The 17,784-nt window shown below is 41.1% G+C and overlaps 1 protein-coding gene across 5 annotated transcripts in view; it reads left to right on the top strand.

Moving 5' to 3' along the window:
- Nucleotides 1-17,784, top strand: part of camk2d1 (calcium/calmodulin-dependent protein kinase (CaM kinase) II delta 1) — a 215,152-nt gene that overhangs the window by 155,971 nt on the left and 41,397 nt on the right. For 4 of the 5 annotated variants that reach the window (XM_060933431.1, XM_060933421.1, XM_060933411.1 and 1 more), the window contains exons 6-12: nt 1,182-1,254; nt 5,271-5,373; nt 7,531-7,614; nt 13,574-13,668; nt 16,536-16,658; nt 17,049-17,132; nt 17,384-17,426. In XM_060933431.1, coding sequence (XP_060789414.1) covers nt 1,182-1,254; nt 5,271-5,373; nt 7,531-7,614; nt 13,574-13,668; nt 16,536-16,658; nt 17,049-17,132; nt 17,384-17,426 — 605 coding nt within the window. Of the gene's footprint in view, nt 1-370; nt 444-1,181; nt 1,255-5,270; nt 5,374-7,530; nt 7,615-13,573; nt 13,669-16,535; nt 16,659-17,048; nt 17,133-17,383; nt 17,427-17,784 lie in introns of all 5 variants that reach the window. The other variant, XM_060933441.1, reaches the window with a different exon arrangement.

Below are 17,784 nucleotides of genomic sequence, written 5' to 3'. Positions count from 1 at the left end.
AAGTGAAAATTTCATGCCATGGGACCTTTAACGTTCGTTTCTTTCCTGGTTATGTAGATCGAGTTGTGTATATAAGAGTTTTTAACTTGTGCTTTTGCAAAAGTGAAAGTACTCTACGCTGATTTATATTTGTTAAATGTTTTGTGCTCATTGTGAAAAGTCAGTCGTGTACGTTTTATTTCCACTTAAACAACCTTGCATTCAGTAAAATGTAAGCAACGATGCCCAGATTTTCATGTAAAACTGACGGATTTTTCCTGCGTTGATGTCTTTCCATTTGTTTGTGGGACGTTCTGCCATGTTAGATTTGTGCTTGCTGAACTGTACTTCTCCTCTTTTGCTTTCCTGCCATGTCTTTTTCCTCCCTCAGTCATTGCATACAGCAGATTCTAGAGAGTGTAAATCATTGTCACCTAAGTGGTATTGTCCATCGAGACTTGAAGGTTAGTATGACAGGTGGAAACGTATGAAATCCTGGCTTGGCTCTCCAGATGAACAATTAACAACCACTTGACATCGTGGATGCTGTGTCCTTTTAAGCTCACTGCACCCACCTTAACTACTTCTGGTCTGCATCAGGGGTTGTAAAGTGGGGAAAATACAAAAACAACATGCATGTAGTGTCAGAGAGACATGCTCTAACCAGTGGCTGTGAGGTTTGACTCGTTAAGATGGAGTAACCTGTAATCCGATCTTCAATCAGCTTATCAACTTTTTGGCAAGTAATTAATGTTGGACTCAAAAGTCAATATCCTAATAGGGTCAAGCCCACAGCCATCCCAAGTGCAAACACCACTTCTGCTTTGAAATCAGGGAAAGCAGGACAGGAAGAACATTGATAGCCGGAAAACCGAGTTATCTCCAAATACAGGCTCAGTGTTCTGACATTGCTCAGTTTCCAATCAGGTTCTTGTCTAAAAGTGAATTGACTACAGCAGAAATGCGCCACTGCTCAGTTATGTTCATGCACTGTAGTTTGTTTTTTTTCCTTTCTTTTTCGAAAGCTAAATCATCATCAAGCTTAATAAATCAAAGCTCCTCCTAGAGGCCATGTTGAGCCTACTTTCATCTAGTCCTGTTTGGTCAACACCATGACCTCTCTAGCTTCTCTGGTCTCAATGCGAATGCAGAGTGTGTGTGAGCTCATGACTAACCCACACCCCCCTGGTGTTTGCATGCAGTCATTGCATTCAGCAGATCCTTGAGGCCGTTCTCCACTGCCACCAGATGGGAGTGGTCCATCGCGACCTGAAGGTGAGTAGATGCACGAGGGGGTCCCAGACATCAAATTCCTTTCTTTTTCTCTTTTAATCTATGCGCTAATAAATCAATTAAGGGATTTTTTTTTTCTCTGTAGAGCTCTTTGATTGTTTCAGCTAATGTTTCTTGATGTTCCTTCAGGTCACTAACAGGTTAATTTTCATTGTCCAAATGTCTCGGGTTCCAGAGCATGCACAATATCACTCAGTGATGATCAGATAAAATAGTTTTAGATACTCGGCTACCGAGATCATTCGGAAAATTCTGCACATTTATTCAATCCACTCCATTTCCAACTAGTGTTTGACACTCAGTGCGTTTACATGCACATAGAGAAAATCGAATTTCTGCCGTAGCTCGACTGAAATCGAAGTTCTAAATGCCATGGAAACACCTTAGCTAGGCTGAAATCGAACCGAACTGGATTTCTCGTAATCGAGCTACGCGACCTAGATTATGCGATTTTAGCCGAGCTACTTAGTGCATGTAAACCCTATCGAGCTACGTAGTCGAGCTACTTACTTCAGCACTGCCCCTTCCGGAAGTGACGAGTGACGAGACCACAAGCGGGAAACACGACAGCCTTGGTCGGCATGACAACAGTAGTAGAAACGTGCACTTCTGGAGCAATGAGGAGATAGAGTTCATGCTCATTCAGCTTAAGGAGTTGAATGAATATATATATATATATATATATATATATATATATATATATATATATATATAATATATGTCTCGATGTTGCTGTCCTCGTCGTCGTTCTTCTTGTGAACACGGAACTGATCACTTTTTTTATACTCTTGAATAGCTCTTCTTCATGACGACAACCGGAAGTGTACCAACACGATGGGGCGTGTAGCGCCACCTGTGGCTCGGGTGCACAATGTACCTCACACAATAGCTCGATTTCCTTGTGTGCATGTAGGATTGGATTTCTCTGGCACCCCTGCTGGGACCCTTAGCTCGATTACCAACAGTAGCTCGATTTGGATGTGCATGTAAACACACTGACTGTTTTCAGTGGTGTTCCCTCTAGTCGAGCCTTAGTTTTTCACTAAAAGTCCCGATTTCTAGATTAAATGGTGGTTGGTGATGCTATCTTGAGACATAATACAATAAACTTGCATCAGAAATTTTTGTATGACTTAAAATAGCCAGCTGTAAATGAACAATAGTGTATGACAAGATGCATCATTGCCTAGTGCATGATAATGTTATCTTAGCCAAAACTGTGAAGTCTTCCATCCCCCATCGCACCAGTGCCAAGGTTCTGAGTCCTGAACATTAATTTGCTAATCAAATGAGCCAGGTGCAGCTACAAGTGCAATCCTTCCCCTGCGTTTAGAGTCCAGATTCTGTCCTATGATTGGTCGTTGCTACAGCATTACCATGGCAAACACACGGAGGGTTGGGTGTGGTGGTGGGGATGAAGTCATTAGAGACGAAACATTTTATTTATGTTTGTGCAAATACGTCTGGCTGGTGTTGTTATTGTTACATTTGCACACACACACACGCGCACACACACACACACACACACACACACACACACACACACACACACACGGTGCAGATTTTATCCAGATTTGTCAACATTAGTTCAGTGAGCATGAAAGCATAACACAATTGTATGAACATCATAAGTATCTACCTTTGCTTGGTTGAGCTTTTTTCATTTTACTCTCTTTTAAGACCGCAAACTCCCACACCAGATCTCTCTCTCTCTCTCTCTGTCCACATATCCCTCCACAATCTAATCACTGCTTGTAAGCTCAGGTGTTTTTCTGAAGTCGAAGTGGAGATTCTTCTGAAGATAAAGGCGCTCAGAATGAATTTATATGCCAGTAGACCAGGTTGTTGAAAAGCCACTGTCCATCTTTGCTCTAAAGCAAATTTGAGTATACGTCTATATTTTGGCACACTGCTGTATACGTAAATAGATTTGTTCAATTATTGCATACATGCTATGTTTTCAGTGTTTGAGATTGGACCGTTTTTGAGATTTGATCTTTTTTTTTTTTTTTTTGAAACATCGGGAATACTTTGAGAAAGTGTTTATCGTGGCTTGCCCTGACATGTCTACACCACCCACCTCATGTGAAAAAAGAATATAGGCAAGACATGGTTTGATTAAGTTGATTTATTTTATTTGAGCGCATGCACTCTATTACATAAAAGCTCTTGTACGAAAGACTTACAAGGTGTATTGTAAAATAAGAACTGATTGGTATTGTACACGTCATACCAGTTTTAGACTGAGATCTATATGGGTTTAAAAGGTATGCAAAAGCAATGGCTGCACTGTTGATGTTAATGTAGCAATGGCTGCGTTAACATTGATTGCACTTCCCGTAGCATGTTAGCACCTTATTAGCACACGTGTTTCTGCATGAAAAAACAGAGAATGTCTACCTACCTACCTACCCACCTAACTGCACTCAAATGACCTGACCTCTGGACTCTTTTATTCGAATATTAGTTCAGCTTCTTTTGGTATTGTGCCTAGATAAGTTATGCACAGTCTCCATTAGATATCACTGAAATACAAGCTGAATGGCACTTTCATTAGCACCCATCACATTCAATTTTTTTTTAATGGTTTATTATTTTTAAAAATATAGACATGTTGGTAATATTTTTTACAAATCTCTTGGTTGTGCATATACAACCTTTAAATGTGTTAAAAGTCTTTATATGGAAGAAAGTGGTCAAATTTAGATAATTAATTTATTGATTTATTGACAAGTTTCTGTAACAAAACTAAAACTCACTAAATCTGAATAAGGTAATAATTTGTTGCATTTTAATTATGATCACAAACATTAGTCTATATAATAAGCAGCAAAGTTTGTTTGTTTGTCTTGAGCTAATGTCGCCATTTCTAGACGGATTTTCACCAAATTTGGCAAGTAGGTCCGGGAATGACCCGGAATTTTGAAGATATAAACAAAATTCATGTACGGGCCCCAGGGAGGTCCCTGGGGGGCACAACATCCACCCGTCCCCTCCCTCAATGCCTTTCACGTTACATTTATCAACACAAACTCTCGACAGATCTTCACTAAACTTGGCACGTAAGTCCAGGGGAGAGCCACAATTTGGCAGAACTCAGAAATTCCATATTTGGGCCCCAGGGAGGTCCCCGGTGGGCCCCTGGGTGGTGGATGTTTGGATTTTTGTTTGCTTTGGGTTAACATCACCATTTCTCGATGGAGCTTCACCAAATTTGACATGGAAGTCTGGGGACAACCCAGAATTTTGCAAAACCCAAGCAATGACAGGTAACCTGCTAGTTACTAATATAATGATGTGAATTACTGTTGCACCTTTCAAGAACTTTTGAGAACATCCTGTATTGTCCGTACATGTATATTCAGTTCCAGTAGTCTTGTTGGGACGTGCACAAGTTCTCTGTCCAGGTGACGCACATATTAGATGAGGGATCATTACATTATATTTGTCAAGGATCATATTTGTAATCTAAAGCACTTTTCATTTAACAGATTTAGATAACATTTTTTCGAAATGCAGCTAATGACAAATTATTGTTTGCACTGGTACACTGATGCACCTACCATGTTCTCAAGGATCTTTTTAAAGACTTGAGGTTGGGCTTTGATCATTTCTTTTATACTTCAACTTCATTGTTCGCACCTGTGCATAACCCTGAGGGCAAATCTTCTGAGAATGACCTGGGTCAAAAATGATTCTCTGAAGAAGCAGCATTTAATCTGTTGACCACAAACGTGTAAAACCATGGGGAGGATAAAATTTAGAATTGGTAACCATAATTTATATTCCCATCTTAAATCAGTGTTTTGAGCTTTATAATGATGTTCTTTAACATACGCAAAACTTATTATTTCATAGAGAAAAATTTTCAAAGAGTCTATGACCATTCTTGATCCAGGTCTTGTAAAAGACAAACTCAACACCATGGTTCTTTAAATATAAATCCCTCTGGTCCTAGTTCATAACTAAAGGTGATATCTTTGCTTGTGCACCTAAAGCCAGAGAACCTGCTTTTAGCCAGCAAACTCAAGGGAGCTGCAGTGAAACTGGCTGACTTTGGCTTGGCCATTGAGGTGCAAGGAGACCAGCAAGCATGGTTTGGTGCGTATCTATTTCAGCACACAGCCATTGTGTTCATTTTAATTCAAATTACTCCAAGCCGAATTCCCTAATATAATTGTTATAACACACACAGTGCATCTCAAACAGTTAGAATATCGTGATAAAGTTCAATATTTTGAACTGAAAAGGCTGGCTGGAAAAGGTGCACAAGCAACAGGGATGACCGCAGCCTTGAGAGGATTGTCAAGAAAAGTTGATTCAAGAACTTGGGAGAGCTTCACAAGGAGCGGACTGAGGCTGGTGTCAGTGCATCAAGAGCCACCACACACAGACATCTTCAGGAAAGGGGCTACAGCTGTCGCATTCCTAATATCAAACCACTCCTGAACCAGAGACAGCATCAGAAGCGTCTCACCTGGGCTAAGGAGAGAAAGAACTGGACTGTTCCTCAGTGGTCCAAAGTCCTCTTTTCAGATGAAAGTAAATTTTGCATTTCATTTGGAAATCAGGGTCCTAGAGTCTGGAGGAAGAGTGGAGAAGCCCAGAATCCAATTTGTTTGAAGTCCAGTGTGAAGTTTCCACAGTCTGTGATGATTTGGGGTGCCATGCCATCTACTGGTGTTGGTCCACTGTGCTTTATCAAGTCTAAAGTCAATGGAGCCATTTACCAGGAGATTTTAGAGCACTTTATACTTCCGTCTGCTCATGAGCTTTGTGGAGATGCCGATTTCCTTTTACAGCAGGACTTAGCACCTGCCCACAGTGCCAAAACTACTACCAAATGGCTTGCTGACCATGATATTACTGTGCTTGATTGACCATCCAACTTGCCTGACCTGAACCCCAGGGAGAATCTATGGAGTATTGTCAAGAGGAAGATGAGAAACAGACGAGCTGAAGGCCACTATCAAAGCAACCTGGGCATCAATAACACCTCAGCAGTGCCACAGGCTGATCGCCTCCATGCCATGCCGCATTGATGCAGTACTTCGTGGTAAAGGAGCCCCAAACAAGCATTGAGTGTATAAATGAACATGCTTTTCAGAAGTTGGACATTTCTGTACTGTAAATCCTTTTTTTGATTGATCTTAGGATTTCTGATTTTCATGAGCCGTAAGCCATAATCATCAAAATTAAAACAAAAAAAGGCTTGAAATATTTCACTTTACATGTAATGAATAGAGAATATATGAAAGTTTACCTTTTTGAATTGAATTATGAAGAAACTGAACTTTTTCCATGATAATCTAATTGTTTGAGATGCACGTACGTGTGTGTGTGTATGTGTGTGTGTGTGTGTGTGTATATATATATATATATATATATATATATATATATATATATATATAAAAATCAGAGACTTTGACTGTGGCATTTCCCAAAGTTTGAGCATTCTTGGGATTTTCAAACACAACAGTCCATAGAGATGAATATTTTGAGATGGACAAGATGTAAAAATGTTGCCTGGTATTTTTCCAATCTACAGCTGTCCAGTTTCGGTGAGTCTGTCCCTACTGTTGCCTTAGATTCTTGTTCTTGGCTGAAAGGAGTGGACCACAATGTGGTTTTCTGCTTTCTAGCCCATTCACGTCAAGGTTTGTTGTGTGTTTTGAGATGCTTTTCTGCTCACCACAGTTGTAAAGGGCTACCATAGCCTACCTGTTAGCTCGAACAGTTTTGGTCATTCTCTTCTGACCTCTCAATGAGATGTTTCCACCTGTAGAACTACTGTTGACTGGATGTTTGTTTGTTTGTTTGTTGTTTTAACACCCTTCTGTGTAAACTCTACAGACTGTTGTGCATGAAAATTCTGAAATAATCTGTTTGGAGCCTACGAACATACCACAGGCAAAGTCATTAAGCTCACATTTTCCCCTGTTGTAATGTTTGATGTGAACATTAACTGATGCTCTTATCATTGGCATGTATCTGCATGTTTTTGTGCACGGTGCTGCTAAATATAGTGATTGGGTGAATTGAAATACAGGTTTTCCTAACGAATTGGAAAGGGAAATGTCTACAAGACTTCTCATTTGTGCTTATTTCTTGATTTTAAATCTATTAATACAACTTTACAAAGGAAATAAGCAAAGCTCTGGAAGACTTAATTGTTTCTTCGGCTTCATACTGTTAAGTGAGCAAGATGCATTGTGTGATAATTCTGACTTTTTCTTTTTTGCCTTGTTTGTCTGAAAGGATTTGCTGGCACTCCTGGTTACTTGTCTCCTGAGGTGTTAAGGAAGGAACCCTATGGGAAGCCAGTTGATATGTGGGCTTGTGGTATGTCTCTTTCATATCTGGTGTGTTTTTGCTGTCTCATAAATACGCTGTCCGTTTTTTCTTGCCCTTTCCATCTTGTGTTATTGGGAGACATTTATAGGCAGGCAAAAGTTGAATGATACTAATTAATGATGCACAATATTACCCAAAGGTTGTATTAGCCAAAAGACAGTTGACTTTATATCCCTTATCTTTCTTTAATTATATAAGCACTGGAAGGACACAGGTCCTTTGACTATCAGTTAAGCCTTTTATATGTAGCTTATTGCGTTTTCATTTAGTTTCGTGTGTGACGGAGAAGGTATGGATGAGGGAACAACAGAAGGGTCTGTTTTGACAGTGAGAAAATGATGACTAATAGGAGGCATGCTGAAAATGCCTCCACCACAAGCCAGTGATCTGGATTAAAAATGAGTTTGTTTCTGCCGGTCGGCTGTTGAACGTTAGATGGTGTAAACATGTTAAAGCATTATCTGTGTTACGATATCTATCCATGTCCAATAGTCATCTTAACTGACATCTTTGAGGCATTAAATAAAATAAAAAAAATGCAGTTTTCATTCCAGAATATGTCGGAATCCAAACAGATATTTGGACAGCTGTTGTACTTGCCTTATCTTTTTTTGCACCAGCTGTATAAAGGAATGGAACAAATTTATTTGGCCAGTGCTGTAGGGAAATTTTAAAATTTCACAAAGGACGTTTTCTTTTTCAAGCCAGCATTTTCTTTCTAACATAATGTCCATTAATTTAAAGATGAACGCTTGTGACCGTGCTGTTCTTGTTCCTTTAACGATCACTTTCTACTAATGGAGAGAGTAGAGGAAAGGTGCGCAGCAAAGGTTTATAGCTAGAACATCATTTGTTTCATGGTCGGTGCCTGCATACCTACAAAGGGACTTGTATCTGGTATCCTCAATCTTATTCGCAGAATACCGGTGTGACTGCAGGCTTTCATTCCAACTAAGCAGGAGTCCTGCCTGATTCCATTTATTTAATTAGTTGACCTTAGTCTTCAAATGACTGCTTGGTGTGTCTCCTGTTTGGCTAGGATGAAAGCCTGCAGCTGCAAGGTACCCTTTTGGGATAAGATTAAAGACTCCTGACTAAGACGGCGCCCTCCTGAGCTACTGGAATGATGTCAATTTTGAGCAAATACTCATCTCATTATCTCTAGCCGCTTTATCCTGTTCTACAGGGTCGCAGGCAAGCTGGAGCCTATCCCAGCTGACTACGGGTGAAAGGCGGGGTACACCCTGGACAAGTCGCCAGGTCATCACAGGGCTGACACATAGACAGTCAGTGTTTTTACATGCACATAGAGAAAATCGAATTTCTGCCGTAGCTCGACTGAAATCGAAGTTCTAAATGCCATGGAAACACCTTAGCTCAGCTGAAATGGAACCGAACTGGATTTCTCGTAATCGAGCTACGCGACCTAGATTATGCGATTGTAGCCGAGCTACTTAGTGCATGTAAACCCTATCGAGCTACGTAGTCGAGCTACTTACTTCAGCACTGCCCCTTCCGGAAGTGACGAGTGACGAGACCACAAGCGGGAAACACAACAGCCTCGGTCGGCATGACAACAGTAGTAGTAGCGAGCAGCAGAAGAGGTCAGGAGGAACAAGGAGAACGAGCGTTGTCATTCTTCTTGTGAACACGGAACTGATAACTTTTGTTTATACTCTTGAATAGCTCTTCTTCATGATGACAACCGGAAGTGTACCAACACGATGAGGCGTGTAGCGCCACCTGTGGCTCGGGTGCACAATGTACCTCACACAATAGCTCGATTTCCTTGTGTGCATGTAGGATTGGATTTCTCTGGCACCCCTGCTGGGACCCTTAGCTCGATTACCGACAGTAGCTCGATTCGGATGTGCATGTAAACGCACTGACAGACAACCATTCACATTCACACCTACGGTCAATTTAGAGTCACCAGTTAACCTAACCTGCATGTCTTTGGACTGTGGGGGAAACCGAAGCACCCGGAGGAAACCCACGCGGACACGGGGAGAACATGCAAACTCCGCACAGAAAGGCCCTCGCTGGCCACAGGGCTCGAACCCGGACCTTCTTGCTGGGACGCGACAGCGCTAACCACTACACCACCGTGCCACCTCTGAGCAAATACTGATATATTTAAAAAAGAAAACACATGCAATAAGTGGAAGATGACGTCAAACACACAAGGACAGTGTACAGTTTAAATAAAACTTCTTTTAGCTCACCAGCTGTAGGCGATGAGCTATTGCTATCATGCAGCGTCCGTCGTCCGTCTGTCCACAGTTCACAAAAATTACTACTCCTCCCTGAATTTTCAATGGATTTTGATTCGGATTTGTTTTGCTTGGAAGATCTAATCAGTCTGTACAAAAGTTACTCTTTGGTTTTGTGATTTCTCATTAGCAAGTTGCTAATTAGGCTGATTAACAAACTTTCAGGAAAATCGCTGCTCCTTCCCGAGTTTTAATGCGTTTTTATTCCGATTTGCTTTCTTTTGAAGATCTAATCGTTCTTCACAAAAGTTACTATTTCATTTGTTGACTTGTCATTAAGAAATTGCTAATTAAGCTGTTTGAACTTTTCTGGAAATTTGCTTTTCCTAGCAGAGTTCTCTGTGGGTTTTTATTTTGATTGCTTTATTTGGATGATTGCAAGTCTTCACAAAAGCTACTATTGGGTTTGTTGAATTTTCATTTACAAGTTGCTAATTTATTACTCAGCAGGGTCCGTCGTCCGTCCACAATTCACAAAAGTCGCTACTCCTCCCTGAGCTTTCAATGGATTTTGATTCTGATTGATTAGATCTTCCAAACAAATCAGTCTGCACAATAGTTAATCCCTGGTTTTGTGATTGGTACAGCCGTGTGAGCTACTGTGTCACTGGCGCTCTGGTTGAAGTATGTTTTAAGTCGTGCAGTTTTTTTCTTTCCAAATTCTATTACAACTAATATTTTGTGATTCCTGTCCTGGAGAGAACAGCAGCACTCGGGTATGTAAAGTCTACCAAATCTGCAGACAATTGTCGAGGGAACTCTTTCGTGTTCTTAGACCTGTGCATGTAGACTGCCCTTTTCCGTTCAGCAAACCATTTGATGTGTTCTGTTGATTTGCTGAAAGCTCTATCTATGGCCAAGTCTGAACTTCATGGCAGAGGCAACCAGTTTGTTGGTGCGTTTCAAAATTCATGTTGCAGTCACGCTTTACAAGATTCCCTGTATCACCATGCAAAGCAATCCCAAGCGTGGTGTTTTTTCCTTATCTGTAGTCACCAAACATGCTAATGGTGTGCATGAACACAAAGTTAGATTTTTGGTCTCAACTAACCACAACACACAATGCCAATTATTTCAATGACACTTGATGGAGTTTAATTACTGCATGTTGTAAGATGTTCGCGGGAAGGGCTTCTTTCTTGCACCTTTTCCGAGTTTTATTATTATAAAAGCTGACCTCTTCTGCTCCTCGGACCTGCCTGATCCATCCTGATGCCCTGTGTCTGGCTGGAGTCTCATCACATCGCTCGTGTGGAGGACGGCCCCATATGGACAGTTGAAAGTCCCACTTGGAAGACGCTCTGGACACTTACAGTAATGCTTTTATGGCTGAGGACTACAGTTGCTAACTTTAGGACTGCAGTTGTCATGAACAGTTTTGCACTCAAGTTTCCATCAATGAAGAGTTTATAACATCAACAAAACTGACTTCATGTTAAAACTGTTAATGTTATAGTCATGTTGTCTGTTGTTGCCCAAATGAGGATGGGTTCCCTTTTGAGTCTGGTTCCTCTCGAGGTTTCTTCCTCATGTCGTCTGAGGGAGTTTTTCCTTGCCACCGTCACCACAGGCTTGCTCATTGGGGATAGATTAGGGATAAAATTAGCTCATGTTTTAAGTCATTCAGATTCTGTAAAGCTGCTTTGCGACAATGTCTATTGTTAAAAGCGCTATACAAATAAACTTGACTTGATAAAAGCAGCAATTTTTCTGGGCCTACCCTACCCAGCATAAAGCCACATCAAGTTCCACAGCCAGACAAGTAGACATTTTGTTATCAGTCAGCATACACTGGCTACACTGAGGACCAGAGTTTAATTATGTCACGCTGTGGCCAAACTGGAAATTCCTACCACAAAACTTAATAGCAGTGATTTTCATCCTCAACAGCAAAACTTTGTATGATTCTCAATTTTAAGTATTGTATTTGTACAACCCCTTTGAAATATGACCTCCACTCGCTCTTAAGGAATCCATCCAGGTGATCCAAGAAAAATTGCAAGTAGAATGGAAGGATGAGCGTGACATAGCAGGAACCTTTGTAGGCTCATGATTCACATGTGATCATGGTCATGAGGTGAAGACTTTAGGTGCTTTCAGACCAAACAGTTCTAGGGACTCCTTCAGAGGAGCTACCCACTGACAAGCTCCCCCGAGGACTACCTTGAAGTCCTACCTTCAAGGTTTTCTTATTTGCATTTGCACCAGCAGTAGGAACACTGAAGTGACATAAACTGGCTGATGGTTGCTATAGCGACTTCAGTAGTTTATCTTCATATAAATGTGTGTCTTGTCCACCAGTGTTCTTGTGTTGCTGTGAAAACTTGATGCTGTGATTTAAACTTGTCCACTTTTGTGTGTTGTGTTTCTATCCATCCATCTGTCTATTATCTGTAGCCGCTTATCCTGTTCTACAGGGTCGCAGGCAAGCTGGAGCCTATCCCAGCTGACTACGGGCGAAAGGCGGGGTACACCCTGGACAAGTCGCCAGGTCATCGCAGGACTGACACACAGACACAGACAACCATTCACACTCACATTCACACCTACGGTCAATTTAGAGTCACCAGTTAACCTAACCTGCATGTCTTTGGACTGTGGGGGAAACCGGAGCACCCGGAGGAAACCCACGCGGACACGGGGAGAACATGCAAACTCCACACAGAAAGGTCCTCGCCACCCACTGGGCTCGAACCCAGGACCTTCTTGCTGTGAGGCGACAGTGCTAACCACTACACCACCGTGCTGCTGGCATGAATCCATTTCTTGTGAATAGTCAGACGATTCTGGCCAGGTAAACGGTGAAAAGATATCTGCTCGTCCTTCTTTTTAGCATCATTTTGGCATTTACTATGTGCTGCGCAATGAAGCATACTTTACTTATTTAAAAACCGATAAATTCAGTAAAAATACTATCAAAACGACGTTGTAAGCAGAGAATATAAACAGCCGAGTTGCTCCAAGCTTCCACCACACCACATCATCGCATACGTCACTTTCACGGGAGGCCCATCTGGTATTTTAATAAAAGTGAACTTTTCTAGAACACTATTTGGTCTCTGAAAATGAATGTTTGACTATTGAAATCTACGAATACTTTTACTTAACATAAGTTTAAGAGTAAATCTGCTGGAGGATCCCTGTAAGAACGGTTGGCTAATGTTTTCCTGCGAATTTTAAAATTGGCGGTTGCTAGTGCTACATAATGCAGCCTGCATTGGCACACGTGTTTGACCCATCATCTGGTCCAATCAGCGTACAACTTGCTTCACTCATGGTTCCTCTTGTGCTGGAAGAGTACCTATCCTGAAGTAGGAACCAAATAAGTTCCTTAAAACAGCATTCTAAGAACTATAATCTCAGTTCCTGCAGTGCAGGCATGCAAAAAAGGGAGAACTTCCTCAAACAGATCTAAGAACTATGAAAAAGTTCCTCTGGTCCAAAAGTGCCTCTTGCTGTTAGTAGTTCCTCAGCAAGGAAATTAGCAAATATCACTAGTTACAAAGGGAATCTTTCTGGCAGTCCTCCACCCAGTTGTATATGAATCATCGTGTTGTGTTTATTTTATACAGTCCGTATAGGACTGTATGCTACATGGTACAGATGTTCCAAATAATCCAAGTCAGCATGTGTCTGTGCATCATATTTTATTTAGCTCTCCATGTTTCCAACAGGTGTGATTCTCTACATCTTGCTGGTGGGTTATCCTCCATTCTGGGATGAGGATCAACACAGACTTTATCAACAAATTAAGGCTGGCGCCTATGATGTGAGTTCTTACACACACAGACGGACATGTACACGCCACCTGTGATCTCGAAATATTGAGAGAGATTACATTGCAGAGAGGGTTAAAGAGATGTGACGGGGCAGAACACTATTTTGTCCAGCTTGGCTTTGCCTCAGAGCAGCTGTATAAACTCTATTTAAAGCTAAATTATTCTCACAAACCTCTTCACCTTTCAGTTCCTGTGCAAGGTTCCGCTTTTCATCAAGCAATTGTTGGTTTTGCTTTCATAATTACAGCTAAACTGCTTTTTTTAGTGGTTGCTGCTGAAGTTCTTCCAGAGCTTCTGCTATATTCCAGGTCAGTTATTTCCATATCTGCTGCTCCTGAAGACTCCTGATGGTAGTGAATAGGGCAGTCTCTGTACACGGGATACACAGTAACTCTAGGATGTTACAGTTTGGCACCTTGATAATGTTCTGGAATCTCTGCATGTACATGAGAAAGCAACAGCTGAAACTCCTTGGGAATAATCAACTCTTGCGTACACAGATATAGACCTGATCTTATGTTCACTTTAGGAGCAGACATGTCTGTTTGTCTCACACAGATGGATTGATTGAGGCTGGTAAAAGCTTTTATACGACCTGAAATAGATGTACCAATGGTTCCTGCTACTGTTTTCTAGCCAGTATTCCAATATTCGCAGTTTAGTTTATTTAATTTGTCACATAATTTGTGACAGGGGAAGAATACAGGGCAAAGCCCCAATTGATTTTCAACCCCTTTTGGCATAGTTTATTATATATACAGTGGTGCTTGAAAGTTTGTGAACCCTTTAGAATTTTCTATATTTCTGCATAAATATGACCTAAAACATCATCAGATTTTCACACAAGTCCTAAAAGTAGATAAAGAGAACCCAGTTAAACAAATGAGACAAAAATATTATATTTGGTCATTTATTTATTGAGGAAAATGATCCAATATTACATATCCGTGAGTGGCAAAAGTATGTGAACCTCTAGGATTAGCAATTAATTTGAAGGTGAAATTAGAGTCAGGTGTTTTCAATCAGTGGGATGACAATCAGGTGTGAGTGGGCACCCTGTTTTATTTAAAGAACAGGGATCTATCAAAGTCTGATCTTCACAACACATGTTTGTGGAAGTGTATCATGGCACGAACAAAGGAGATTTCTGAGGACCTCAGAAAAAGCATTGTTGATGCTCATCAGGCTGGAAAAGGTTACAAAACCATCTCTAAAGAGTTTGGACTCCACCAATCCACAGTCAGACAGATTGTGTACAAATGGAGGAAATTCAAGACCATTGTTACCCTCCCCAGGAGTGGTCGACCAACAAAATCACTCCAAGAGCAAGGCATGTAATAGTCGGCGAGGTCACAAAGGACCCCAGGGTAACTTCTAAGCAACTGAAGGCCTCTCTCACATTGGCTAATGTTAATGTTCATGAGTCCACCATCAGGAGAACACTGAACAACAATGGTGTGCATGGCAGGGTTGCAAGGAGAAAGCCACTGCTCTCCAAAAAGAACATTGCTGCTCGTCTGCAGTTTGCTAAAGATCACATGGACAAGCCAGAAGGCTATTGGAAAAATGTTTTGTGGACAGATGAGACCAAAATAGAACTTTTTGGTTTAAATGAGAAGTGTTATGTTTAGAGAAAGGAAAACACTGCATTCCAGCATAAGAACCTTATCCCATCTGTGAAACATGGTGGTGGTAGTATCATGATTTGGGCCTGTTTTGCTGCATCTGGGCCAGGACGGCTTGCCATCATTGATGGAACAATGAATTCTGAATTATACCAGCAAATTCTAAAGGAAAATGTCAGGACATCTGTCCATGAACTGAATCTCAAGAGAAGGTGAGTCATGCAGCAAGACAACGACCCTAAGCACACAAGTCGTTCTACCAAAGAATGGTTAAAGAAGAATAAAGTTAATGTTTTGGAATGGCCAAGTCAAAGTCCTGACCTTAATCCAGTCGAAATGTTGTGGAAGGACCTGAAGCGAGCAGTTCATGTGAGGAAACCCACCAACATCCCAGAGTTGAAGCTGTTCTGTACGGAGGAATGGGCTAAAATTCCTCCAAGCCGGTGTGCAGGACTGATCAACAGTTACCGCAAACGTTTAGTTGCAGTTATTGCTGCACAAGGGGGTCACACCAGATGCTGAAAGCAAAGGTTCACATACTTTTGCCACTCACAGATATGTAATATTGGATCATTTTCCTCAAAAAATAAATGACCAAATATAATATTTTTGTCTCATTTGTTTAACTGGGTTCTCTTTATCTACTTTTAGGACTTGTGTGAAAATCTGATCATGTTTTAGGTCATATTTATGCAAAAATATAGAACATTCTAAAGGGTTCACAAACTTTCAAGCACCTTTGTATATCCACTGGATACCCTTCCTGACGCAACCCACCTAATCTATCAGGGCTTGGGACTGGCACCAAGTACACACTGGCTTGTACACCCTCAGTGGCTGGATATATTTTACCTAATCTGCATGTCTTTGGACTGTGGAGTTAACCGGAGCACCCGGAGGAAACCCACGCTGACATAGGGCAAACATTCAAACTCCACACAGAAAGGCCCCCGTCAGCCATGAAGTTCGAACCTAGAACCTTCATGCTGTGAGGCGATAGTGCTAACCACTACACCACCGTGCCGCCAAAACAGCATGGTCAAACAGCCAAGCTGGACAAAATGGGGTTCTGTCCCCATTACATCTTTTTCACCCTTTCTACAGTGTAATCTCTGAATGTTTAGATGTGTATATACACACACTGCCTGGCCAAAGGAAAAAAAAAACATTGCATACTCTAATACTTGTCCATCAAGACTGCATAATTCATGGAGTGTGTGTGTGATGTGTAGTTTCCTTCTCCTGAGTGGGACACGGTCACCCCAGAGGCCAAAGATCTGATTAATAAAATGCTGACCATCAACCCTGCCAAACGCATTACCGCTGCCGAGGCCCTTAAACACCCATGGATCTGTGTATGTATTGCCTTTCCCTCGCTGTCTTCATTTCTGTCTCTGACACACACACACACACACACGATGTCCTTTATGAACAAGCTCAATTTCAATCTTTAGACTTAATCTTATGGTTTATCCTTTCAATCCTGTTTATTATTGCTCCTAATTCTCTCCTATTCACACACCTTGTTCTGATTCATTTTAAAATTACATTATCTGTCCTGAGCCTTTGTGCATCTTCATACCTCTTAAAGTGTACTGATGCATTTTCTTTACTGATGTACATATACCACTGGATTATACAGTAATCTATTATTACAGCTGCCTACATGCACTATGTATAAACATATCTAGCAGTGTTCTCTCTATATATAGAAATGTTTTAAACTAATTCCTCTGTTTCTATAGCAACGCTCTACAGTGGCCTCGATGATGCACAGACAGGAGACTGTGGAATGCCTGAAGAAGTTCAATGCCAGGAGGAAGCTAAAGGTGACACACACATGCGCACATGCAGAGTGGGCCACGACCTTAATATTCAGCTTTAAGTTGTGTTAAGTTCGTTGTGTTAAGTGCATTGTGCAGCTGTACGAAATACCAAGAAAAAAATTAATCATCAAAATCTAGGCGGACTTTCACCTTCTTGGACTTAATCATTGCCTGCTAGACTAATGTTTCACGCAGTCATGACCTAAATCAGTTAAAGTCCCTCACACTTCACTGCTCTCTATTCATTCTTCCAGGGAGCGATCCTGACCACCATGCTCGCCACAAAGACCTTCTCAAGTAAGACTTGACCCTGGTGTTTTTTGGGGCTTTTTTTTTCTGTTTTTAAATGCTTCTTGGGTTTGTCGAATATTACTAGTTTTCCAAAAGTAGAGTAGATGCAATAGGCTCCTCAGATATGATGTAGAGACGAGCCGTCCGTAAGGCATCTGTTGAAAAATTCTCTGTGAAACCGTCGCATTAGAATAAGGAATATATGTAAGTGCCTGTATATGTCTGCTTTAAACTGCTCTTTAGAGAAAGGTCTAGAGCTTGAAAAGTTTAAGTTAGTAAAAATAATAATAATAAAAGCCCGTTTTTAGATTTAGAAAGCTAGACATATGAAGCAATTAAAGACTCCTTGATTAGATTAGATTAG

The sequence above is a fragment of the Neoarius graeffei genome, chromosome 1 (genome assembly GCF_027579695.1).
Source record: "Neoarius graeffei isolate fNeoGra1 chromosome 1, fNeoGra1.pri, whole genome shotgun sequence".
NCBI classification, from domain to species: Eukaryota; Metazoa; Chordata; class Actinopteri; order Siluriformes; family Ariidae; genus Neoarius; species Neoarius graeffei.
This window is presented reverse-complemented; position numbering and strand designations above follow the sequence as displayed.